Genomic DNA, 25,320 nt, shown 5'->3' with positions numbered 1-25,320 from the left:
CCAAGTACCGTGGCATTTGTACTCTGAAATACTTGACATTAAAATATATACGCGTATGAAATAACGAAATAATCCAGATGTGAGACGGAAACTAATAATATGGGTGCAACTATGGGCCATAGACATCGCACACAACTCATGGAGTAAAAACAATAACATCCGTGTGGCGTGTAGACCAAACGTCCTGATTGGTCGATTTAAATGCGCGCTTGTTGCGTATTGGTTGTCATTCAACCGTCTGCGTACGTTATGATTGTTCCAGATAAATGCAACACAAATGAAAGAAAACGAAATATGTAGATTTTATTGAAATCGTTCGATAAGATATGATAACGTTGAATGAAAATAGCAAGAAAAATGTCTATAAATGTCTGTTTACAAATTGATCCAACATAGATTACATAGTTTAAGGTGCAATGAGGTTGTAATTCCAGCCACAAGAACGCAACTTCAGTATTGAAAGATAGACCAAAAGCGCTATTTAAAATTTGATATTTTAATAAACAATCAAAATGGCATTGCTGGAAATATTCCAGCCATGAACACTAAAATACAGTACACATTCAAGAGACTGTTAGATTAAAAAGGTTAATCAAACCAGAGAAACGACATGTAGAATTCCATACATGTCTTGCTTTTTTCATGTCAAAAAAAGAATAATGAACAAACAATGGAAAACATTTAAAAAAACAGAAGAGAAAAGAGAAACCTATATATAAAAGATAAAAACAATGCCAAACCAAAGAGCTGGAGGACTCGGGGTTGCTGAATCAATCAATGATGACTGCAAGTGGAGTTCAGCGGGTTGGTTTTGGCTTTAGTGGCCTTCGAAAGGTCTCGCGCAAAATCAGTGTAGGTGCCGGCGACCGTGTTGAACGTGTAGTCGAGGCCATCCTCGGCCTTGATTGCGCCGCCGCCGACGACGTTCAGAGTGTTCTTATCAGGGACGGGGGTGGCGTTCTCCTTGCTCCGCTCCAGCGAGCGAGACGCCTTTCCGTTGGCGGGCGTGCGCAGGCTGAGGCTTTTCTTGACGGCGAGGGGCGGCCGGGACCCCGAGCTCTGGCAGATGGTGCTCGCGAAGCCAGAGCTCAGGGTGCTGTTGGGGGTGGAGAGGGCGGTGCCGACGTTGAGCTTCCTCACTTTGCCCGGCGTGGGGACGGTCGCCAGGCGCCTCTTGCTCGGCGTCCTCGCCCCCGCTCCAAACTTCACCTCCTCCTCGAACTGCTTGTTTTTCTTCAACTGCCGCTCCGTCTTCTCCTTCTCCTTCTCGTCGTTGAAGGCCGCCCACTGCTGCCTGATGTAGTCGATGAACTTCTGCCCGTCCACCAGGAACTCCCCGCCGCACTCCTGCTCCCACAGGTCGACCTGGGCCTTCAGGCTCTTCTCCAGCTTGGGCAGGCTCTTCTGCAGCTCCACCCTCTGCTTCTGCTCCCTGAGGAGGTTCCCGCCGCGGTTGTTCAGCCGGGCGGGGTCGTTGGCCTTGCGGTCGAGCTCCAGGAACAGCGTCCAGTTCTCCTGCCAGCGGGCGACGCCCTCAAACAGCGGCCGGTGCTCCTCGTAGCGGCGCTTCAGCGTGGCCACCTCCGCCTCGTGGCGCTGCAGCAGCTCCTCCGTGAAGGAGTCCTCCTCGTCGTAGTACGCGGCGAACTCCTGCCGCTGCCCGGCGCTGTAGAAGCACTTGTCCCAGAGGAGGGCCACCTCTGCGCGGATGGCCTCCACGAAGCTCCTGATGCTCTTCATCTTCAGGGCCTCCAGGCGCTCCAGCTCCGCCCGGAGAGCCTCCACGTTCTTCTTCTTGTTGTTGCAGGCGACCATGTGTGCGGACATGGCCTCCCTCTCCTCCTGCGGGGTCTGGAGCCTTTCCCACAGCTCCTGGACTTTGGAGCGGTACGCCGTGCACCGGCGTTGGTTCTCCGCCTTGCAGTCTTCCAACTAGAGAGAGAGAGAGAGAGAGAGAGAGAGAGAGAGAGAGAGAGAGAGAGAGAGAGAGAGAGAGAGAGAGAGAGAGAGAGAGAGAGAGAGAGAAGGTTTAAAGGAGATACACTTACAATTACATTTAAATCTCAAAACTGCTGGTGCGTTGAGTTTACAGTACAGTTAATGTGACTCAATGTGTGGTCATCGTTGATTGTGCTCCCCACCTCGTCCACAGTGTGTACGTGGATATGTATGCATGTGTACACACAAACACTAGGTAAAGAATAAATCATCTACAACAACGTAGGTGATATACAAGAAATATCACGTTGTACGACGCAACGACGCGCACACCGTACCTGGGTGAGCAGGAGTTTGAGCAGGCCGATGTTGTCGTGGGACAGCGAGAAGGCTTCCTCGTCCTCGCACATGACGTCCCTCTCGAAGCTGGTCTCGGGCAGCCTCTCCAGGTCCTCCATGGAGGCCACGATCTGCTCCTTGAGGCTCACAAACTCGGCCTGCCGCCGCTGCTTCTCCGTGACGAGGTCGGCGATGTAGGAGCGGAAGCTGTCCAGCTGCTCCATGGACGGCACGCGGTCGCGGTCGATGCAGAAGGGCGTGGTGCACAGGATGTCACAGAGCTCGCAGTCTTTGTCGACCAGCGCTTGCAGGTCGTCCATCCTCTGCTTCTTGTGTTTTAGCATCACCTCGAGCCGCGTGCGCCGGTCCTTCTCCAGCTGCAGCATGGTGGAGCCCTCCACCTCGTGGAAGGTGGGCATCTGGAGTTCCACGTACAGGTCGTGCAGCTCTTTGCGGCACGTCTCCAGGCTGGTCTCCACCCGATTCTTCATCTCTTCCTCCTCCTCGATCATCATGTCCAGCATGCCTTTGAGGTGCTGCTGGACCACGTTGGTTCTTAGGAGCCGTTGGTCCTCAGGGATCCCGACCTGTTCCCATATGGCCTTCAGCCGGATCAGGGCTTTGCTGAGTGAAGCCACTGATTCTGCTGCGTGGAGCTCACTGGAATACAAAAGAGGTAGATTTACAATTGACCAAATTAATCCAATTCAGCCACCTTGGGTCAAATGAGGACAAATTACCTAAATTGTACTATCCCAAGCATGTGGAAGAAATTCACTGAAGAGGTGATTGGTAAACATTAAAAATGTTGAAGAAAGGGGTTCAACATTTATAGAAACCAGTGCCATGTCTGTGATCTTTGGAGGACAACCCAGTGACACATTTTAGCATGTCTTTTGTGGGGGTTTTCGGATGGAAAAAAGCCTCGCTTACCCAGTCATGCAATATTGATAGAATTGATTATCTTTAGTATTTGGTATTATACTACACTCACTCACCATAGGCCGCACGTCATGCTGATTTCAAACGAATTATTGTAACGCAGAACAGATGCACTAAATCTCACTGACGTCGCGTCATTTCCTGGAACAGAGTTTAACGTACACGTCCACCGATTTATAAAAAGCCTCGTTCAACACTGCACTAATGGAATAATTATCGACTTATCAGAGGAGCAGGACCGTGTTCCAGTGATCATTTTACTTAAGATCTGCAATTAACCAGCGACCCGATGCGTCCACCAGTTTTCCAAGTCACAACCAAAATGTTTGTCTAAAACAATGCAAGTGTTACCATGTGTTATTTTGTACTAACCTCTTCCGCATTGTCTCAGTGTACTCCAATCAAAACACGGTATAAAAACTGTGTTTTCTACCAAAACATTGACGTTTTGTATTCGCAGATCGCCTCGGTTGTCGCCGTTGATTCCGGTGCCCGACGCGTCCTGCAGCAGACAGATTTAAAAATTGAATCGCAACACCACCGAGGCTCTCATTGGCTCTCACGCTGAACCAATGGGCGCGGTTTGGACGTTTTATTGGGCATGGATGCAAGACCCGCCCGCTCGACGGTAACGCATAGACGGACGAGATAACCATTATAATATGCTTCAATTATGACTTCAAATGATTCAAAAAGATAATTACTTATTTGGGACTCGCCCAAGTCAGAGTAAAGAGTTGGGCTCCCGTTAGCCCACCTCCCTATCATGCCAGTGGCATCCAAACAAACTCGCCACCAAACAGTCATACACAGGGTGTCCGCGCATCCTTAAAAAGTCTTAAATTCATGTTTCTAAATTTAAGGCCTTAAAAAGTCTTAAATAAAACACACACACACACACACACACACACACACACACACACACACACACACACACACACACACACACGTGTGTGTGTGTGTGTGTGTGTGTGTGTGTGTGTGTGTGTGTGTGTGTGTGTGTGTGTGTGTGTGTGTGTGTGTGTGTGTGTACACATATCAGCCACAAGACAGCAGCACATGCAAACTCTCCTTTAAAGTCATTCACGATGACTTTGCTGTTTCCTTCTCCTTAGTTGTGAATGCAAAAAACGAGAAGCAAGTGTGGGCTTGCCTTAAGCTTTGTGTTTCTATTCAAATATATCATCAATGAGTCATATTATTTGCCAGTGATGTGTGACCATATCAGTCATCGACAAGCCTTGACCTGACTCACGCCTTGTTTTCTCAAATTGTGTGAGAAATGTGCCATGTGCCATTCTAGTGCCATTCTAGATCATTTGGTAAGTTTTTCAATGCTGAGTAAAACAAACTTGGAGAGAGAGAGAGAGAGAGAGAGAGAGAGAGAGAGAGAGAGAGAGAGAGAGAGAGAGAGAGAGAGAGAGAGAGAGAGAGAGAGAGAGAGAGAGAGAGAGAGAGAGAGAGAGAGAGAGAGAGAGAGAGAGAGAGAGAGAGAGAGAGAGAGAGAGAGAGAGAGAGAGAGAGAGAGAGAGACTTCCAGAAACATTCATTGAGTGCGGTAATACTTCCCTCTAGTGGACAGTAAAAGGAACGTCTGAATGTTGGCGATCTCGAATGTCAAGGTACACAACAAAGATAAATTACATTTGGCAATGTACATTACATTAAAGTGCACATATATTAAAACAAAAACGACTCAATATTTAAAGTTGTGACTTTGAAGTCTGCAGCTACGTCGATGATCTCGATCCATCCCGCTGATAAACCAGGCATCATTAATCGATGCCCGCCCCGAACATCAACCTATTTTTGACATCAGGCTGGAATAACACTCCACAGCCCCTTTTCTGTCTGTCTGGAGAGTCTGCGGCATTGTCATTGTATACACGAACCTCAGGGTCTCAACGCATTACTGCTGAACCAGAACCAGAGTCACAGCGACGATCACCAACAATGGCAACGTTTGTGAAACTCAACACCGGTGCTCACATGCCTTCTGTGGGACTCGGGACATGGAAGGTACGGGGATTAAAAAGAAAAGGAAACTATATAGGAGGGGGAATAAGACTATTTTAGAGGCGGCTGCAGAACTCGTTTTCTAACTTTCTAACATTAAATCGAGTGGGAGGTTGATACATTTGTGTTACATTGTTAATACCTTCTACAATGTATGCACGGCAGTCATGGGGTTATTATGGTAATCAAACGTTTGTACAATGCTTTATTTGTATTTTGCGGTGCGCCTTTATGTTTACGGTAAACAGATAAAGACACAATTATGAATACAAATTAGGTATTTTTTTCATGTTTTAATTCTTCTTTTGTCTAGTATTTCTTGAAAGCTACCGGTGTGCACATTCATTCAAAACTTCCCGATACTATCATTCCTGTTATTACACAATATTGCATTCTCTCATTCATCCTTACATAAGAACCTTAAGTTATTCTTAATAGGTTTTTCTTCATAGTATTTAGGCCAAATCTGGTTTAAAACAGACCTAGGACGAAAATGATGTAAACTTTTAACGTAAGATCAGAAATGACTAATAATGTCGGATATGCATTGGAGGATTATTAAAACTTAGAGATAGATGATCCCAAAAAGTAAGTAAGTAAATTCAAAGTAAATAGATGTCATTACTGAACAGGTCAAAGTTAAGGCATTTTAGCTCTGCATCGAACCCACGGCCACCATCGGCTTTGCACCATTATGGACTATTGTGGACACTATAGCACTATAGCACTCATGACTCCGCCCTGTAGTCTCTGCCAGGGAAGGTGACGGAGGCCGTGAAAGCAGCCATCACCGCCGGTTATCGACACATCGATGGCGCGTTCGTCTACCAAAACGAGAAAGAGGTCGGCGAGGGCATCCACGCCACGATCACGGAAGGCGTGGTCAAGAGAGAGGACCTTTTTGTGGTCAGCAAGGTGAGTTTGACTTTTTTTTCCACTTTTACTGACAGACACTACGTTAAATTGCCCCGTATTTGTTCACCAGGTGTTAGGGTTATCGGTCAACAAGACATTTCCAAATACATCCACTTGTGACATCACACATTTTAAAATGGCTTGTGTTCATCCTCACAACTGAAGGTAAAATAGGGGCCCTTTCAATGGATTTATTCAGTATTTCGATATGCAATTGAATGAAAAACCTTTCTTCACCAATCACCTTCTGTGTCTGAGGCCAGGTGTTACTCTCCTTTATACTGCCTGACTGATGATGCCCCATTGCCTTATCCTCAACCCTTCGACAGCTGTGGTCTACTTTCCACGCCAAGTCCATGGTCAGAGGAGCCTGTGAGAAGACTCTGAGTGACCTGAAGCTGGACTATCTGGATCTGTACCTGATCCACTGGCCCATGGGCTTCAAGGTACATTCATGATTGCCTTGTTTTCCCCAGTTAAAATGTGAGCGTTATCTGATCTTTCTCCCAATATATATTTAGTATAACCTTTTGTTATTGTATTGTGTATGGAAACAATTTCGTAATGAACCCAGAAGGCAACAATTGGGTTGAGTCAGCACAGTAACTTCCCTCAAAGTGTCTTCCCTCAAAGGTCTTTCTTCTTCTCTGCCCCATTGAATGGGTTAAATAATGTTGTCTCATGTTGTGTTTACTGTGTTTTATTTTGTCTTGCCTAGGTATATAAGGAAAAATTCTAATTCTCAATGAGACCAAGTTACATCCATAAGTAGAGTATGACAGCTCACCAAATCATCTGCACGATAATATTCTATGACAGGGCTCTGATGAAACATGTTTCCATGGCGTGAGCAGGCGTCCACGTTGTGTTTAACTTCACCGTAGCTGTCCTTAGTAGTAGTGCGTTGTTGAGCTGTTGTTGTTGTTCTGTTCCAGGCCGGTGATGAACTCTTCCCGTGCGACAGTGCAGGAGAACCAATCTCCAGCGACACTAACTTCCTGGATACATGGGAGGTACGTGGAGCTGGGCTGGGCACTGATGGACCCTCTCAATCAAGCTTAGCTTGGCTATTCAATTCACCATGACTTGACACATTACTGTTTTGGGTTATTGTGTTGAATATAGAACTGACTTTTGTGACTGCAGTTGTGATGCTCTTTCTTGCTATTATTACATTGACATTTAGGTGCATTTAGCAGACACTTTTATCCAAAATGACTTACAATGCGTACAATTAACAACAACATATCGCTGTCGGTACAGTAAGGATGTTCATAGAAACAAGGGCCAAGCACAATTGCTAGGTTAACCCATTCCCGTATACAACAAAGATTATTATTATTTTTAAAAATAATAATCAAACCTTTATCTTTGGATTCATATGAGCTAATCTGCCCTCTGTCCTTTGGTTTTTTCGCTGTGTTTTCTTTAACCTGCTCATGCAGCACTTTGGAATAACCACCTACCGAGTCTCAGTCTCTTTGGATAAAGCGTGTTAAATGACTGTGACTGTAAATGATGTGTAAATGCTCAGGCCATGGAGGAGCTGATGGACGCCGGGCTGGTGAAAGCCATCGGGATCTCCAACTTCAACAAGCAGCAGGTGGAGTCTGTGCTCAACAAGCCTGGGCTGAAGTACAAGCCAGCCATCAACCAGGTACGCCCAGGGCCATTGGTTCCCGACATGATGCGAAGGAAATGGCGTGGCTACTCGAGTGTGGCCTGAACGGAGTAGCAAGCACATAACCCGATTGGTGACATTTTGGGAGCGCTTAGTTGGATTAAATGGCACAGCCAAGAAGCCGAAATTCAGTTACCCTTCTCTTGTCGGTTTATTGAAAGTGACAACATTGGCCAGTTGGTGTCCTGAAGGCAAAAGACTGTGTCTACGACCGCACTAAATGTTATCTGTAGGTCTGCTTGCCCTTGATACCTGCATGACTATTACAGTTCCGTACGATTTCCAGTCTGTTGCACTTTAAAATAAAAGAAACCTTTACTTAATAATCAGCCGTACAACATTGAAGGGCTCATGGGTTTGACTCGGCATCGACGGACATCCACCCAGGATATCTGGGCGTCGTTTAAGACAGATTATATTAACGTTATATGTCCTTTCCCGTATGCCTCAGGTGGAGTGCAGCCCATATCTGAACCAGGCGAAGCTGATCGATTACTGCCACTCCCATGGCATCGCAGTGACGGCCTATAGCCCGCTGGGCTCCCCCGACCGCCCTGGGTGAGTGAGCTCCACACGTAGCCGGATATTCAGGAACACACAGGTGAGCTAGTGAAGCACTGTCAAATACACAGCAGGTCTGAATAGTCAGAGAAACAAAGTCAAATACACACCGGTCCTGGTTAGATGGCATAACAGTCAGATTGGTTAGCAAAACAAGGTGAAATACACACAGCCCCTGGTGAGGTGGCATAACAGTCAAATACACACACTGTGCTGTTAGCTAGCACAATACAGTGAAGCGCGTTGGTTTATTTTCTCTGGTCAGCAGAAAACGGTGATGATACACAGTCACCCATTCCAGTTTTTGTTTAGGATCACACAGTCGACTACTATCAAGCTATCAGTTATGTGAACTGTTTTACGTTCTCATACGTGGAATCATTTCAGGGCTCAGCCAGGAGACCCCTCCCTCTTGGAAGACCCCACCATCAAGGCCATCGGTGAAAAGCACAAGAAGACCACAGCCCAGGTACAATGCACTTAATACCCATGTCAGATACAACCTGTTGGTGAATGTGGGGAATTTCCTATTTGGTCCAAACCCGGTACAAAAAAGTTTGTACCGGGAGGAAATGATTTGGTGGGGGAAAAACAGGAACATGGACCTCACTGGCTATGGAGTTAAATTAGGGTAAAAAGGGCTTTTTATTGTAGCTGTGTATCACCCTATGTGACTGTGTGACAACATTTTGCGTGGATACATTCATAGGTGTGAATGTGTAAAAAAGATCAAAAGATTTTTTGAAGTTAAACTTCACAAACTTTACAGCTACGAAACAAATGTCGACTGTGACTTTTAATTCTAAAAGTTTTCTATTTAAGGGAGTTTTTTTCTTGCCCTCGGGGGTGCTAGGGTCAGAGGGGGCTCATAAATATACGGTTAAGCCCTTTGAGAATGTATCTGTGATTAAGTGCTATACAAATTAAATTGAATTGAATTATTATGTTGAATGTTTTCAATATCTCTTCATATAAATTTTAGAGAGAAGAGGAAGGCGTTATCGTGAGTGAACTTGACCTCTGCGGTTCTTTCCACGTTCTCCTTAAAGGTCCTGATCCGGTTCCAGGTCCAGAGGAACCTGGTGGTGATCCCCAAGTCTGTCACTCCCTCCCGCATCCAGGAGAACTTCCAGGTACCAGCCACAAATAGGAATTATCATTCATTATTATGATGAGCATTACTATAGTGTGTAACCATTTGTTTGAGACACTGTGTGTGTAAAATACGTATTATTTGTATTTATTTTCTGGCAGTTCTGGAGTATACAGTCCACACTTCATGTACGTTACATATGACTTTTACATCGAGATTAATTTGTAATAAAATAATGTATTTTTCTGTTTTTCCACAGGTGTTTGACTTTGAGCTCACTGAGGAGGAAATGAAGACCATATTAGGACTGAACAGGAATTGGAGATGCTGCCCTCTGGCCATGTGAGATGCCTATCCAAATTGAGAATAAGCTCTTTCCTCATGTATCACTTATTATATTATTCGCTCCGAACCCACGGGAGAATCCACCTGGGTGATAATGAAAAGGGTGTAAACCCAAAAAGGTTCACAGAATTGATTAAGCATGGCACCCAGGAATTCTCCCCTGATGAACGAGGCAGGACATAAGGCCACATGAGAAACATTTAAATTTGAGGTTGCTAATTCATCTTTTCTCTCTGATTTACTTTCAGGGGCAAGAATCACAAGGACTACCCGTTCCACGCTGAGTATTAGGCGGAGTGAGGACGCAGCGACATGCACTCCTATATTGGCCTTTGCACATTGCTTGAGTTTACTGACACATCAGGTTTTGTTACACTCCTGTCACTTATGAAACATTTGCTGTTGTGTTTTTGTAAAGATCCTCGAAACTTCAAAATTAAACTGTGATGTGTACTTTTTGTCAGTACAATATTATTTTTCTGAATATCAGCCTAATGTTAACTTTTCAACTCTGAGTTGTGAGCTGGATAACTAAAGGACCTGTCTGAAAATGGAAAAGCATTTATTGATAAAAATGAAACATTTCAGTATTCTAGAGCAATTTCTTTGCAAACTAAGGCGACTCACATTTTATTTCAAATTATTTTATTTACATCTGTGCCCCTCATTGCGACACAGGACGGGCTTATCAATGATCAGGCTTCTCAAACAGTTAACTTTTTTTAAATTTCATCATTTGTTGGAAGGTATTTTGTGTCCTGGGATGTTACTTGGGCGACTGCCCCCCCCTACTGGTTGTAATTCTCACACCAGATGTGCAACCATTTGGTTGTATAATCACAATCTAGTTAAGGAAAAGTGATCATTCTGTTACATAACATCATCCCAGATGTAAATACCTCATACCATTTGTCTCCTGTATATTTAGGATTATTCATATTATTCAATACAATTTCTCCACTTTTGAATATATTTTTAATTAGGTTAATGCCAAAGCAAGCAGGAGCTATTTGGCCTTTTTTATTTAGATTATGTCAGCCCTGAAATATAATTCCTACAATTAAAACACGATTTATCGACACAATAAAAGTGAAGTGGTTTAAATACTTTAAAAGTTCTAATGTATACTAAAAAAAATAAACATCTCAGGTATTACTTTTATAATAATAGACACTAAGCTTTTGATTTCAAATGCTTTTACAATTTGCAGTTTATTTTATCAATTCACCAAACACTCATACAGACACAATGCAAGACTCACAAAGACAGACACACACATACAAACACAAAGTGCAAACATTCGACAATGACACTGTCATGTAGCACTGTCTGGGAAGGCAACGAAGAGCATAGGAAGCAAATATTGCACATAATGTCAGTACAGGAAAGTAACCAACCATCGTGTTTGCCCCTTGGTGACCAGTCATCACATTTTAACCTGGTCTTAGTAGCCAATTACCATTACATATGCATTGGTACCATCAAGCATCAGCACTTCTACCGTGCCAAAGTTATATTAGGTATTGTAGAACCACAGCATTGGGATATTCCTGTAGTTAATTCCCTGACTGATGAGGCAGACAGACTCTGCAGAAGAAAATAATTACTTAAATGAGGTAACAGTTGGTTATGATAAACCATGAGAATTCATGGGTTACAAAATTCCACTTTCACACCACGACAATCCAAAACAAAATGTCCTGATTCAAACACTGAATTCTTAAGAAACAAAAAAAGATTGTATAATTGAACTCCTAAATAAACTAAAACAGCCAATTGTAATTGCTTGTGTATAATAACAACCTCTATAAAAGGCTGTGATAGAACATTTTCAAAAAATAGACTGATGGGTATGTTGGTGCGATATTGCCGTACGTCCCATTACGCAGTGGTAGAAAAGACTGCTTGAAGAAACAGTCTAAATTAATGTTATTGCTTCCATGGCCCGTAAAGCTTTCTACACCAATGAAAATTCATACCAAATATTGTGTCAAACCTGAGAGCGAAGGTTCACCTCCACATGCACACAATGCGCAAAGCCAAAGTATGTATGTTAACAAACCAAAAATATAAATCTATATCTATATCTATAGAGTCAACTCGCAATTCCATGGATGAAAACCGTGTGGGCTATTGCTTTGACTCAGTCATGGAAAATTCCACCTAATTCAAAAGATTTGTTCTTGGAGACCCTACCATGAAAACCACCCAACTATTATTAAATGTATGTCAAGTTCCTCAACCAGAAGTTTTAATAAAAGCTTGAACGTGGCCAGGGGTACTAGAAGAGCGTTATTGTTGTTGTTGTGGGGGGAGGGGGGGGGCGGGGACTAGGAGGAGCAGTCTGTGAAGGTGGACACCATGTTTCCCCTGCGCTGGGTCACTGTCCGGCAGTGCTGTTTACCCGTCGCTCCCTGGAACCTGCTCCCGCTCCTGGAACCATGCGCGTTGAACGAGAACATCTTCTCCAGGTCCTCAAACATGTTGTCGAAGACTCCTCCTCCTCCTCTTCCTCCTCCTCCTGCTGCTGCTCCTCTGCCAAAGCCCCCCTGCTGAAACTGTCTCTTGTGTGCGTTGACAGCCTCCTGGTGGGCCTGGAAGTGTCCGTCAAAGTGCCTCTTCTGGTGGGCTTGGGTATGGGGGTCGGAGTGCTGGTGCTGGTGGTGGCGGTGATGCTGGTTGTGATTGTGGTGCGGTTGTCCAAACTGGTCAAAGTCTTTGAAAAGGTCGTCAAAATTGAAGGACTGGAAGTACTGGTGGAAGTTGGCGTTGTGGCCGGCTCGGGCCCCGCCGCTGTGGTCGCCTCCTTGCCCGGGGAAGGGGCCTTGACCCCCCAGCTGGTCGTACTCCCGCCTTCTCTTGTCATCCGACAACGTCTCGTAGGCTAGAGGAGAGACGGGAGGCACACGCATGATTGGACGGCCGTGTAGCCTCACCGCTAAAAACACATTAACTTCCCAGGGGTGCCCATGAGACTAAAATAACAGGGCTTGGCCATTCCCGTTGGTTTAGAAGCGTCAATATAATATATCCAATAAAATATTCATGCAGTTTTAAAACATGCGTAAAAAAATATCACATTTTTGACGCCAAGTTTTCCAAGTTAAAGCGAAGTAAGTGAAGCAGAGTCAGTCGACACAGCAATAAATGAAGTCTAAGATGTAGTCAATGAGGAAACGGGTCCACGCATTGGCACTCACCCTCGGCTATGTCCCTAAACTTGGACTCGGCGTCTGGGCTCTTGTTCCTATCGGGGTGATACTTCATGGCCAGTTTGTGGAAGGCCTTCTTGATCTGCCGCTCCGAGGCGTCCTTCGGCAGCCCCAGGATGTGGTAGAAGTCCTGCGAGGCCAGGAGGAACTCCGTGATGAGGAGGATGTACACTGCGAGCAGCAGCACCGTGTGAGCCGTGGCCATGGTCGGACCCTTCCCCGCTTCGTGACCTGTGTGGGGTGGGGTGGGGTGGGGAGGGGAGGGGTGACAGGTGGCCCATCAGTGGCCTGTCCTTCTCTACATGTGCACTATTATTGGCCAACGACCATGGAACACGAAGACTAAGAAAAAAAGTAGACTTAAAACCATGGATGCCAAAACTAAAAACACTGAAAAACAATGACAACGGGACGCTGCCAGAGCCACACAGAGGTACACGTACATACTAGATACGAGGATAAAAAGCAACACCAACCTTGGCGAAACAAATGTAACTCTGTTCTAGCGTCATTAAACAACGTTGTGGCTGAGACAGGGCATCGCATAACAGGTATATTCGAGAATAAAAGGGCTGGTTTGGTTACCTGGAGTGCAGCGGTGACAGCGACCCGCGGGATCCGTCCATCGACTGCTGTTGTTGCTCTCAGCCGAGGCGGTGGAGCTGTGGACGGGCTGCATTCCAGCGCCGGAACACCACGACTCGCACTCCTATTGGTCCGCGGCCTCACCTCCACGGGCGGCGACGTCTGCTATTGGTCGACACGAATTGCACGTGGAACAGCGTTGCTGCTGGTGGTGGTCTGTCGTCATGTCCGTTATGTAATCCGGAAGTGTGTTTTTTTTTCTTATTCAAACCCTTTATTTTGGTGAGCGCTGCGTGCAGTGCTCGATTATTGGTCTTCTTAGGCTCTTCGCTTGATTTAAGCCATTTAACATTTCTTTACGTCATCAACTATGTGTCTTTACTAAAACATATTTTCAACCTCACTTTGCACTACAGCACTCAGCGCATCTTCTGCAGGAAATGCATTTTCTTGTTATTATCGCTCTTTCTGATTGGCTGAATTTGTGACACTTGCCATATGAGGCATTATCTTTATGGCAACTGTAACTGTCTACATCCATATTGTTTTATTTATTTGACTCTCAGATTTCACTCTAGATATTTCAAACCAACATGCTGAAAAGAATGCAGTCAGTAATTGCACCAGGTGTTTTTTTTATACATTTTATTTCAATCTAAAGTAAAAATACTGTTTGATTTAGTTGGGTGTTGTAAGATGTTGATCATTTGTGGCATCTGCGGAGTGACATTGGTTTACTGTCTGAAAAGTTGTCTCTCAAGTTTGATATTAAATATATGAATATATTGACTTTCATATTCTCATCAATTCCTCATCATTACCTAATCATTACTTAGGAATGATTCATATGATCGGGTGTGTGCATGTGTGTGTTAGCCACTGTTTCCTGTGTTACTCACAAGAGGTCACCTCGCTTTGGGTGTGTGTGTGTGTGTGTGTGTGTGTGTGTGTGTGTGTGTGCGTGATTCATAGTTTGGCCAGGGTGGGCTGGATGCACAGATGCTCCTTCAAGAAGTTTAAGATCCTCTTCCAAGAATCTTCTTGAGCAACTGCATGACCTTTGGGCTCTCCTCCCCACAGCATTATGACTATAAAACACACACACACACACACACACACACACACACACACACACACACACACACACACACACACACACACACACACACACACACACACACACACGATCCTTAATGAATTATGTATTGTTGGATTCTTAACATAGCCACACTTTTCTTTTCCAAAGTGGCTTATAAGTGAGGCTGAGAACAAAGAAAACACTAGGTCATAATATATTGTATTTCCATATATTACTAACTAATTACTACTTAGTCATTCATTCAGCAGATGCTTTTATCCGGAAACACTTCATTCAGATGCATTTCTTTAATGGGTAAGAGAGCCGCAAATTCCCCTTACTGTTTTGGTCGACCAACACCAACACATCACGGACACAAAGTAACCAACCTTGCACATTTTTGTGACAATTTCTTCACAAAAAATGTATAAACTTGACCAATGGGGGGAATTCAATATAAAGCAGGAGGGGCTTGCTAGTCATGAAAAATTGTAAGTACTGCACAAGCACAGCAGGTTATGTTTACCATGTCCGCACCAGCTCACCTTTCTCTCTGGTATGGTGAACGATGAAGTTGCTGGCCCTGATGTGTGGCGTGAAGGGGGGCTCGATAAGGTGACCCGCTTTGGGGTACGTCAGCGTGGTCAGCAGGTGCTTGTTGCCAGCAACAGACATAATGTTGGCTATCTGAAAGGTCAGAAAGGCTTATAAACAATAGCTTCTAAAATAATCGCAAACCAGTTAATCCCTTTCTTTCTCATATATACAGTATATGAAATCAGACTTTGTGTTTAATATTTAGTGGATTTTGTTGGGTTTTTAAACATGGTTTAGAAAAATGAGGCGAGTGCATAATCCACATCATGAATACATACATCTTTTAAAGTACATAACATAAAGTACGTTTGGTTAGCATTTTATTAAATGTGCTGCGCATCTGCGGTCTTACAAAAAGAAGAATGTGCATAATCCACTGTATGTCAAAAAAAAGGGTACACAAATAATCCAAGAAATTGACTGAAGTGAAAATCAAATTATTGCTACTTGATAGTTTACAGGGAGTATCAGTGTGTCTGTGTCGACGCCTGTGTGTGAGGGTGAGTGTGTGTGAGGGAGAGTGTGTGTGAGGGTGAGTGTGTGTGAACTCACGTCTTCTGCAGACTCCGTCGTGGGCCAGTTCTGGTCGTCGTCTCCATTCACAAGCAGCAGCGGACACTCAATTCTTCCCACCTGGCAGAGAGAGTCCACCAGAGTCCTTACAATGAATGTCTTATCCCCAAGTGTGTTTGTTGGAAATACAGTGTTTTATAGCACCTACGTCAATTTTCATGGCCGGGTTGGTGGTGATGGGTAGAATTATGTTTCGCATTATCACGTTATCTTCCTCATCCATCTTAATTCTCTTTATCTCTTCGTTCCTTGGGGGAGGGGGACAAGGCTTTGATCTCAGCGATACAATTACACTTGACTTTGGAGCTGTTGTACTTGTGATGTTGAAAATAAGAGCCTCTAGTTTCCCAGCCTCAAACAGGTGTGAGCTCAAATCCGTCATCAAAATTGATGACGTGTCCACTAAGATGCATTATGTTTGGATCCAACTCCGGCCTATGTATCGGTACAGTCTAGCAGGGACATGACTGTGGGGTTCAGATCTATCTATCATACTTCTTAGTGGACACTCCCACTTGTGATGTCACCAGTGGCTAGACAGACGGTCGTCCAACAGGGGCCCTTTAATAATGCTACTAGTCAGCCCTACCTGGTTATTGGGTAGGCGTGACTGCCGCTGATACAAACACAGCAACGAGGCTAAAGATTAAAAAAAAGTGTCAAAACAAAGTCATTGTTGGTAATGAAACACAGGATGTGTCATCATGAAAATGTGTGAGATATATACATTGAATTCTTACTCTGCTGATCTGAGAGTAGGCGGCTAAAGTCAGGGCCACTGAGGTGCCAAAGGAAAGGCCGAGGATGCCCACCCGGTCGCTGATAACCTGCGGGTGGTCTTGGACGATCTGAAATGCTGTCTGAGGATAAAAAGGTTTATCACATGAATGAGGAACGACGAGCTATGAAGTCATAACAGACACTTGGTTGTATCAAAAGCTTTCAGCTGGGACTCAATCATCTGAACCACTAGGCTATCCTTCCGCCTTCCCCAATCACATAAATCACTGGAATACGAATACTTCTGAGGAAAGGTAGTCAACACTTCCAGTCCAAGTAGGTTCACAGTTCAATCCCTTGGACTCTTGCACCTCGATACTGGCCACTCAAGTACAGACACGTGCAGCACCTCAAAGTAGCCCATCTTCATATCCGTTGGATTGTCACCCTGGTCGATGTATTTGAGGGCCATGGACGCGAAACCGTGGGACGCGAGCAGGGCTGAGCGGTACTCCACCAGTCCGCCTCCCCCACCCCACATGTCCAGCACACCGGGGAAGGGCCCGGGGCCTGAGAGAGAGAGAGAGAGAGAGAGAGAGAGAGAGAGAGAGAGAGAGAGAGAGAGAGAGAGAGAGTTGTGCATCTTCTCCATGACATTCCTCGTTTCAGTGGCATATTTCAGTTTCATATGGCAATTTAAGATAGCAGTGTGTGAGTGAGTGAGTGAGAGAATAATGTGTCTCTGTCTTGTTTGGAGAGGGTTGGAAGTTGGAACACAGAATGGATAACCACATATCTTCTAAAGTCAACACACACACACACACACACACAGTATACCCGGAGGAATGAAGAAAGTGCCAACGACTCCTCCCTCCTCGACTGCGATGCGTGTGACGCCGGGCGCCATGTACCACCGCTCTGCCACCACAGAGGCCACGGGAGGCAGCTCTCTGAAGCCCTCGGTCAGGTGACCTCTGTACACCGAGATGAGCAGCGTCATGGGGACGTCAACGCGCGTCTTTCTCAACCTAAATCACAGCGATGAAAATGACACAACAGACGGCGTTATTAACATTACAATAAATAACACGAGGATCCCTTCATCGTTCATGTGTTGACGGTGGGCCTACCGCAGCCCCCTCCTACTGCCCGGGACGGGTCGCATACTCCACAGCAGCCCCATACGTTCCCTGCCGCTGTACGTCCCCCCGGAACTTTCATCTTCAGACACTTAGGTTAAACATTTAGCAAAAGCAATATTATGGAGAAAAAAAAAAGTGTTTGTTTAATACACTGGTAAAACAGGATATGAAGTATCACCGTATAATCGGCTCATAAACAAACATGGAGAGTCACAATGATGTGGAATGACTATTTCTAATTCTCCATTTGTGCAAGGAGAAAATAACCTCGTTATTCTGGTCACGGTGCAGCAGTAGACCATGGGACCATGGCAGAGCCGTTTCTTGCTATATGCGGACTATGCTGCTGCATAGGGCCCCGCATCCACCAAGGGCCCCCCCCAAAAAAATATACATTTTTTTCCATATATTTTTTCTAAGGCTTATGATAAATTTCAAAGAAATAGCTGAAAATGAACATAAAAGATGAACTTAGTTTCTGCCAAGTTCAAGGCACATTTGCACAATGATCTGGTCTCAGCAGATACCTTGACTCTGTTGGTTGTTATGTCATATTTGGAAGCTCAATCTGTAATTTTTTCCCAAAAAAATCTCATCATTTTTTTTTGGGGGGGGGGGGGGGGGGGGGGGGGCATGCCCCCGAACCCCCCTAGCGTTGCTAGGTTACCAACTCACAGCACCACTGCTACAAAAAAATCTAGGGGAAACACTGAAGTAAGTTTAGTTATTCATTTTTTTACTGTTTTGGAATGGTGGGTTAAAGTTTTTTTATGTTATGCCGCCTCAAAGTTTACAATTAATGTACTCTAGCCTGCTTTCCTCTTAAAATGTAACAGACTGCTGCATCGTCACAGAATATATGAAAAAGATAGGAATCTCTACAGAATTTGAAAAAATAGGGCCCCCCAAATAGTATCTCGCATAGGGCCCCCAAACAGCTAGAAACGGCCCTGGACCATGGGGACCTACCGTTCACCGTCCCGCTGTGGTCGCTGCAGTAGTGCCCGAAGCCTTCCCAGTAGTCCTGGTCCTCGGAGCGGTGGAGGCAGTGCAGAGTTACTGGGCATGCAGGGGGGAGATTCTCCACCTTCACTCGGAACTTTTCGTCCACGAGTCCCCGTGAGGGATGAACGGACAACATAACAATAGTCCCTGCCATGAAGTTATTTTGCAAGAGGTCACGGAAAACAAGTCCACTGGGAAGTTGCGAAAGTCTTACAGCCGGGGATTACCTCCTGACTGCCTGTTCTTACAAACGTTTTAAGGCATTCATTGTCTTGGTCGATACTCACAATGAGATACAAGATGGTTAGAAGTAGCCTAGGAGGGCAGTAACTGCACGTAAGATTGTGGGTAAATGATTAATAAGTGTCTTTCGTTTGACCACTGAGCGTCAGTCTGATTTCAAGTGTAGATACATTCACGCATGCGCAATGTCCATTGTCGCTGAAACAAATTCCATGTAGGCCTAAATATGACTATAATATACAGTAAATCTGATTTATAATATAATAAATGCCCAACATAACAAGACAACTTGAACTTTTCAGACTCCTCATTTTAGGACCATTGAGAGGGCCTTTGTAACTTGGATAAAGTGACTCATTTGCATGGTGGGCAAGTTAATAAATAATGCATAGATATGATTCCGATTCCGATTCCGACTACTTTATTAGTCCCCGAGGGGCAATTCGGTTTACAGCCAACCCATCCAATAAGGGTACAAAGTGCATTAGTAGTATACAATGTTAAAAGTAATAAAATTGTAATAGAAAAATAAACTAAAATATGTAATCCCACGCATAAGGGATTACTGTGCATATAAATGTCTGTGATCTTTATGATCTCTTTGCATGTTGCTTTGGATAAAGGTTACCGGTTACCTTCACAGCCTGCGGGGCCAGCCAAAACGGCTGCCGCAAGGACTTTTATAGTGGAGAAAGCAGTAAGTAAGCATTGTAGGAAACCAAGCTCACTGCCCACCTCCCAAAGAGATGGGTCCACGTGTTTGTTGTTGTCACACCACGTAGAGAAAGCGCTCCACTTCACCGCACAGAGGGCGGAAGAGGAAGGTGCTTAGGCTCCGGATAGTGTTGATAACCACTGCTGGCAGTGTCTGCCCTGCAGGATCAACCAATCCGAAGCCAACACTGACACATAGGGCGGGCGATGCACTGTCCCGTCCGCAAATCTTTTTTTCGTAGGATGGTAGGGGAAAGTACCGCCTTTTTCGCCTCTGATTGGTTAGAAGGGCTCTCCTCCGATTGGTTATGGCACAGGGCAGGCTGTCAGCTAGTCTACCACCAACAGAAGTAAACTGTGGTGTATTTTCTACCATTGACTGAATGCGGCTTCATTCATCTGTGGTAGCCTACTAAAAATTACCATCATGCCTTTACTTTGGTAATAATTTGGACATAATGGTTTCATTAAATCGTTTGTTAAGCAGGCAGGATGCAAGTTAGGACCAACACATCTCTCGTCACCTCAGGGAGCTTTAATGGACTCTGTGTTGACTGTTCTGTTTATTGTACTGCTGTTATAAGCCTATTTGCTGGTTCGAAAAACTTGGAGCCTAATTAAATTGTTAGAGGTTGTTGTCAATGTTACTCCACTGCAGTGTACAATAGTCGCGTTACATTTCTCGCTGCTTTCCATAAATAGTTCCCCCACACAGCTGGGCAAAATAGTGCCATTTTAAGTCGGCTTCTGTACTCTTTAATAGGACGCACTTATCACTGTTAGATTGAGTTTGTTTACTTCTGTTGGTGGTAGACTAGCAGACAGCCTGCCCTGTGCCATAACCAATCGGAGAAGAGCCCTTCTAACCAATCAGAGGCGAAAAAGGCGGTACGTGCCCCTACCATCCTACGAAAAAAAGATTTGCGTCCCGTCCCGTGCGCTTGTGAAAGCACAACCGGTCTGCCGCTAGTAATGGAAACCACATAGCTAGACGGCTCTCCAGGGCCACCAGAATGAGGGACAGATCCTCCTGTTTGACCCGCTCCAAAAGAGGATGGATCAGTTGAAGTGGCGGGAATTCAAACATGAGAGCCCGCGGTTTAGGAGGGCACGCGTCTAACCCCCAATGAGGAAGATCCTGATGGCTGAGAGAGAACCACAACCTGCAGTGGGTGTTCTCTCTGGGCGCGAAAAGATCCACCTGAGCCGCTCTGCTACTTGTCTTGGCGGGGACTGCCACGAGACATGAGGTGTGCCCTGAAGTTTTGGGCGCCCACGATATGCAGGGCTCTAGGCTGGGCTGAGCAGATTATGACACACTGTCTGCTCAGAACATAGCGGCCACGCACCAGGTGAGGAAAAAGGAAAATAACACATTTTTTCACCATGGCAAGCTCTAGCACATTTATGTGTGCAGAGGGGAGCGTCAGCCACTCGCCTATGCAGGCCCGGTTCCAGAACAGAATGCCTTGGGGTGCATCTGAGATTATAGGGGGTGCACCAGTACTATAGTAAAACCAGCTACCCAGCTTCAGTTCAGACTTCGCTTTTTACACTAGGCCTTTCTACCAGTAGATAGACAAGCACTACATGTTGGGACAAAAACATTTACTGTGCTTAAAAGATGGTATCACATCATGTCTTGTGATGTGGAGAACATTTCAGCTGCAACGTTAGCTTATTGATATCCAAGCTTTGGATATGAGAATGAATTAATAATGGTTAAATTAAATCAAATTTGAAAAGGCTCAAGAGGTTCACATACTTTCAAGCAGCACTGTAGCCTTGTGAGACCAAATAATTTAACAACATAAACATAAAACATGCTCACATGTATTTATATAAGTGAACCACTAAATGTCACAAAATAATTTTACATTATCATTCACAAGATAATGCTTGAAATATATCACTTCATGTCTAATACATCTAGATTATATGGAACCTTTTGAATTAAATTACAAAAAAATAGCTTTTCCCTGATATTCTAATATTATGAGATGCACCTTTATGTGAACCACTTAATGTCAATAAGTGCTTATTCTGCTGCCCAAAACTTTTAATGCTGACAGATAAAACCCAATTAGGAATGTTATTTTCACAAAAAGTAATCAGTAATACATAGTGCCTTTCTTAAAGTTCACAAGATTGTAAATAAATACAATCAAAACACAATTGGCAAATATGGGTTCTTATGAACAACACAGTGGCGCCGGCAAAGGCTGCTTGTCCGGGAGTGAGAGCTGCGCCGGCAAAGGCAGCGAGTCGGGCAGGATTGAGCTAGCGTTGCTAGTGCTAGTGTTCACAACGGTTATACTGTCTGATGTATTGGATTCTTTTGCGGTGTTCTTTTTTTATTTTCGGATATCCATTGTAAATGCCTAATTGTTGCTGCCGAAGAAGTTTAATGTCACTGACGTGCGCGCCGCCGGACGGGGCGCAGTTCACGCGCACCTGTCATAATAATAATAACGTTCTTATCGGTTTAGTGAGCAAAATAAATGCAGCAAACAACGGTATTTAATGGAACAATTCGTTTTGTGAGCAAGTGTTTTATTTTTTTTAATCATATTTATAAAAAAATTATAATAATTCACTCCCTCCTTTTTTCAATTGAGGGTGCAAACAATTTTTTTGGGGGTGCAATGCATGCTTATGCACCCCCGTAGAACCGGGCCTGCGCCTATGACTAAGTGGGGGAGTCCCTCCCCAATGCGTCAACGAGGTGTCCGTAAAGACCACAACGTAAGGCGTCACTCAAAGGGAATCCCCTTGAGAAGTGCAAGGGGGCTTCCCCAATATTCCTGGCCTGGCAACACAGAGCCGGTACGGAGAGCACCCTGAGCTTATGTCGCCTGGGGATCCAACGTCTGGGTAGTCACCACTGTAGTCTACACAAAAAGGGGCAGACACAGGGGAACCACAGGGTGGGCAGCTGCCATCAGCCCCAACAGGTGCATGATAGACGGTGCGGTCCTGCTCCTGCGAAAGCGGGAGAGTGCCAAAGGATGCGTCTCGCAGAGGAGGCTAGAGCCTCGCTGTCATTGTGCCAGTTGATGGCTAAACCCAAGGAAGAGCGATGGTTTATCACCGTCATGGTGTCACGTCTCGCAGCTTCCTCTGGCTCAGGACAAACAGGTCGTTGAGATACAATAATAGTGTGGCACCAGCACAACCCACACACTATGAGCAGGTGTGCGGGGAAAGGCAAGGTAAGGCAAGGCAACTTTATTTATGTAGCACTTTTCATACACAAGGCAGACTCAAAGTGCTTCACATATAAACATTGTCATACAATAAAAGAAAATAATAGATAAAAAAGTTTAAAAAAAAAAAGGAAAATAGATAGAAAATAAAGCCAAAGTAAAAAAAAAAAAAGCATTTTAGAAAGTGCAATGTATTTAAGATCTGAACAGTCTGATACCCACGTCGGGACTCCGACCCAACCTAAAGGAACTTGGTCCTTACCCACGTCGGGACTCTAACCCGACCTAAAGAAACTTGGTCCTTTCTCTGGGACTCCAACCCAGATTCTAGGACTCAGAACCTAGTCTCTCTGGTATCAGATCATGTATCTCTCTGGTAAAAATAGAAAATAAAATAGTAATAAAATAAAAAATAGATAGAAAATAAAGGCAAAGTTTAAAAAAGCATTGTAGATTTAAGATTTAGCAGAAAGCTAAAGCAAACATACAAGTCTTCAGTCTTGTTTTAAAAGCTGTCAGAGTTGGGGCAAGTCTTAAATCCTCAGGGAGTTTATTCCAGCTATTTGTTGCATAGTAACTAAATCCTGCTTCCCCATGTTTCGTGTTGACTCTGGGGATAATTAACAGATTGGTCTCAGAAGATCTTAGTGGCCTAGAAGGCTTATGTAGTGGAAGCATATCAGTTAAATATTTTGGCCCTAAACCATGTAGGGATTTATAGGTTAGCAACATGATTTTAAAATCAATTCTCTGACATACAGGGAGCCAATGTAACGATTTAAGAATTGGTGTAGTATGTTCCAATTTTTTGGTCTTTGTTAGGACTCAGCAGCAGCATTCTGAACAAGCTGTAGTTGCCTTAGAGTTTTTTTGGGAGACCTGTAAGGAGACCATTGCAGTAATCAAGCTTGCTAGTGATAAAGGCATGTACAAGTTTTTGTAAGTCTTCGGTAGCCATGAGCCCTCTAAGTCTTGCTACGTTTTTAAGGTGATAACATGCAGATTTTGTAACTGATTTGATGTGACTGTCGAAATGTAAATCTGAATCCATGATAACCCCTAGATTTCTGGCTTTGATTTAGGTTTTCAGGGACAGAGAGTGAAGGTGTTGGGTTACTTTAAACCTTTCGGTTTTAGCACCAAATACAATTATCTCGGTTTTGTCCTCATTTAGTTGAAGGAAATTTCGAAAGAGAGTAAGCGGATGGCAGTCGCTGTCAGACATACGCCACGCTCATGAAGGCGACACAGGGAAATCTCCCGTGAGCCTTGTGAACAGGAACGGGGAAGAAAAACATCCTCTCACTCTTTCGGAGCAACACTCGGAGCAACAACGCTCTGGTGATTGGTGCATAGCTGAAATTGTTAGAGCGCGCGAGCACGCGCACGGGATACGCCCATAATACGCCCATAGGCCTAGACGGCGTAGCCTACATGAAATAGAACTAATATTGCTAATATTATTATTATTTTAACAGTCTTATGATGTTCATGTAACAGTCTTAAAGCAGAGGGAGTGAATGAGTTGGCCTAACGGTCAGTTTTCCGTGTTGGCACACAGGGTACCGCCGACCTGACTGCATGATAACAAATTCATTACTAAGTACATGAACAAGTTGGCACAGTATTCCATTTGTTTTCCGGTCAACCCGTGTTTTCCAGAGAGAACAGAGATCTTTTAACTGCAGGTACCAGTGATTTTTGAGCACACTTTCACAATGTCGCTCAGGCTCTTTATGTCTTTAACAGATAGTCCATTGAACCAACATATGATATGTTAATAGACTCTCAATGAAGGCTTGATACAATGTGGATAGAATTGTTTTACAAACACCAAAAGAATTAAGCTTCCTCAGTAGGTATACTCTTTGGTTTGCTCGCTTGATAATGCTATCACTGTTCTCACTGGAGTTAAGTTGCTAGTCAAACACTGTGCCTAGGTACTCATGTGTTTGGACTAGTGTAGTAGTGTCATTGTGTATTACTTTCGGTTCGTCACTGTGTTTTCTAAAGACTATAATTCATTCTTTAGTTTTAGACCCATTTAAGTCAAGGAAGCTGCCGTCACACCATCTGACACATTCCATAAGGGCGCTATGGTCAGACTGGTTGCCCTGGAGAACAGACAACAGGGCTGTGTCGTCTTCACCTGGTAGCTCCAAGATGACCTGCAGTCGTCAGTGTATGACATGAAAAGCAGGGGGGGTATTTATTGGGCTCTGTTTAAAGGTGGGAATAGAATAGGAATGCTTCCTATGTACGGCATATTAACATAGTCACTCTAAATGATGCTGTTAAAGGGATGCAATTATATTCCAATTCCGATTTAGCAGCACTAATACTAACGTTTGACAGTCGTTACTTTGAAGATGCAATTTCTCATAACGCATATTATTATTGTGAACATTATTATTA

At 44.4% G+C, this 25,320-nt stretch overlaps 4 protein-coding genes across 4 annotated transcripts; 1 reads left to right on the top strand and 3 right to left on the bottom strand.

Annotated features, from left to right (window-relative positions):
* Positions 1-295: 295 nt before the first annotated feature.
* LOC311362960 (protein regulator of cytokinesis 1-like) lies at positions 296-3,718 on the bottom strand. The gene is made up of 3 exons (XM_084482872.1): positions 3,592-3,718; positions 2,277-2,937; positions 296-1,932 (listed from the first exon to the last, which is right to left on the bottom strand). Exons 1-3 carry the CDS (start codon positions 3,600-3,602, stop codon positions 775-777), a joined length of 1,830 nt encoding a protein of 609 aa, XP_084338998.1. The 5' UTR covers positions 3,603-3,718; the 3' UTR covers positions 296-774.
* A 1,295-nt stretch (positions 3,719-5,013) lies between these two features.
* Positions 5,014-10,283, top strand: akr1b1.2 (aldo-keto reductase family 1, member B1 (aldose reductase), tandem duplicate 2). Its single transcript, XM_084482958.1, has 10 exons — positions 5,014-5,238; positions 5,983-6,150; positions 6,480-6,596; positions 7,086-7,163; positions 7,685-7,807; positions 8,283-8,389; positions 8,780-8,861; positions 9,442-9,525; positions 9,745-9,827; positions 10,079-10,283. The coding sequence occupies exons 1-10, from the start codon at positions 5,173-5,175 to the stop codon at positions 10,119-10,121; spliced, it is 951 nt and encodes a 316-aa protein (XP_084339084.1). The 5' UTR covers positions 5,014-5,172; the 3' UTR covers positions 10,122-10,283.
* Positions 10,284-11,042: 759 nt separating this feature from the next.
* Positions 11,043-13,683, bottom strand: LOC311362952 (dnaJ homolog subfamily B member 9-like). Its single transcript, XM_084482864.1, has 3 exons — positions 13,628-13,683; positions 13,031-13,273; positions 11,043-12,714 (listed from the first exon to the last, which is right to left on the bottom strand). Exons 2-3 carry the CDS (start codon positions 13,245-13,247, stop codon positions 12,161-12,163), a joined length of 771 nt encoding a protein of 256 aa, XP_084338990.1. The 5' UTR covers positions 13,248-13,273; positions 13,628-13,683; the 3' UTR covers positions 11,043-12,160.
* Positions 13,684-14,306: 623 nt separating this feature from the next.
* On the bottom strand, positions 14,307-19,173 carry LOC311363048 (peroxisomal succinyl-coenzyme A thioesterase-like). The gene is made up of 10 exons (XM_084482975.1): positions 18,707-19,173; positions 17,726-17,825; positions 17,433-17,623; positions 17,005-17,165; positions 16,616-16,735; positions 16,465-16,514; positions 16,024-16,123; positions 15,855-15,935; positions 15,251-15,392; positions 14,307-14,715 (listed from the first exon to the last, which is right to left on the bottom strand). Exons 1-10 carry the CDS (start codon positions 18,894-18,896, stop codon positions 14,594-14,596), a joined length of 1,257 nt encoding a protein of 418 aa, XP_084339101.1. The 5' UTR covers positions 18,897-19,173; the 3' UTR covers positions 14,307-14,593.
* Positions 19,174-25,320: the final 6,147 nt, after the last annotated feature.

Source organism: Micromesistius poutassou (genome assembly GCF_964030765.1).
Source record: "Micromesistius poutassou genome assembly, chromosome: 18".
Lineage (NCBI taxonomy): Eukaryota > Metazoa > Chordata > Actinopteri > Gadiformes > Gadidae > Micromesistius > Micromesistius poutassou.
Note: the sequence above shows the minus strand (reverse complement) of the source record. Positions and strands in the feature narration are given on the sequence as shown.

Bases quoted from the DNA above. Each gene is read 5' to 3' on its own strand.
- LOC311362952 (XM_084482864.1), bottom strand. From the start codon at position 13,247: ATGGCCACGGCTCACACGGTGCTGCTGCTCGCAGTGTACATCCTCCTC. The intron at 12,715-13,030 runs GTGAGTGCCAAT...TCTCTCCTCTAG, and splicing joins GTTTAGGGACATAGCCGAGG to CCTACGAGACGTTGTCGGAT.
- LOC311363048 (XM_084482975.1), bottom strand. From the start codon at position 18,896: ATGGCAGGGACTATTGTTATGTTGTCCGTTCATCCCTCACGGGGACTC. The intron at 17,624-17,725 runs GTAGGCCCACCG...GCTGTGATTTAG, and splicing joins GGCAGTAGGAGGGGGCTGCG to GTTGAGAAAGACGCGCGTTG. The intron at 16,124-16,464 runs GTAGGGCTGACT...CCCTCCCCCAAG, and splicing joins CACGCCTACCCAATAACCAG to GAACGAAGAGATAAAGAGAA.
- akr1b1.2 (XM_084482958.1), top strand. From the start codon at position 5,173: ATGGCAACGTTTGTGAAACTCAACACCGGTGCTCACATGCCTTCTGTG. The intron at 6,151-6,479 runs GTGAGTTTGACT...ACCCTTCGACAG, and splicing joins ACCTTTTTGTGGTCAGCAAG to CTGTGGTCTACTTTCCACGC. The intron at 7,164-7,684 runs GTACGTGGAGCT...GTAAATGCTCAG, and splicing joins ACTTCCTGGATACATGGGAG to GCCATGGAGGAGCTGATGGA.
- LOC311362960 (XM_084482872.1), bottom strand. The intron at 1,933-2,276 runs GTACGGTGTGCG...CTCTCTCTCTAG, and splicing joins TCAAACTCCTGCTCACCCAG to TTGGAAGACTGCAAGGCGGA.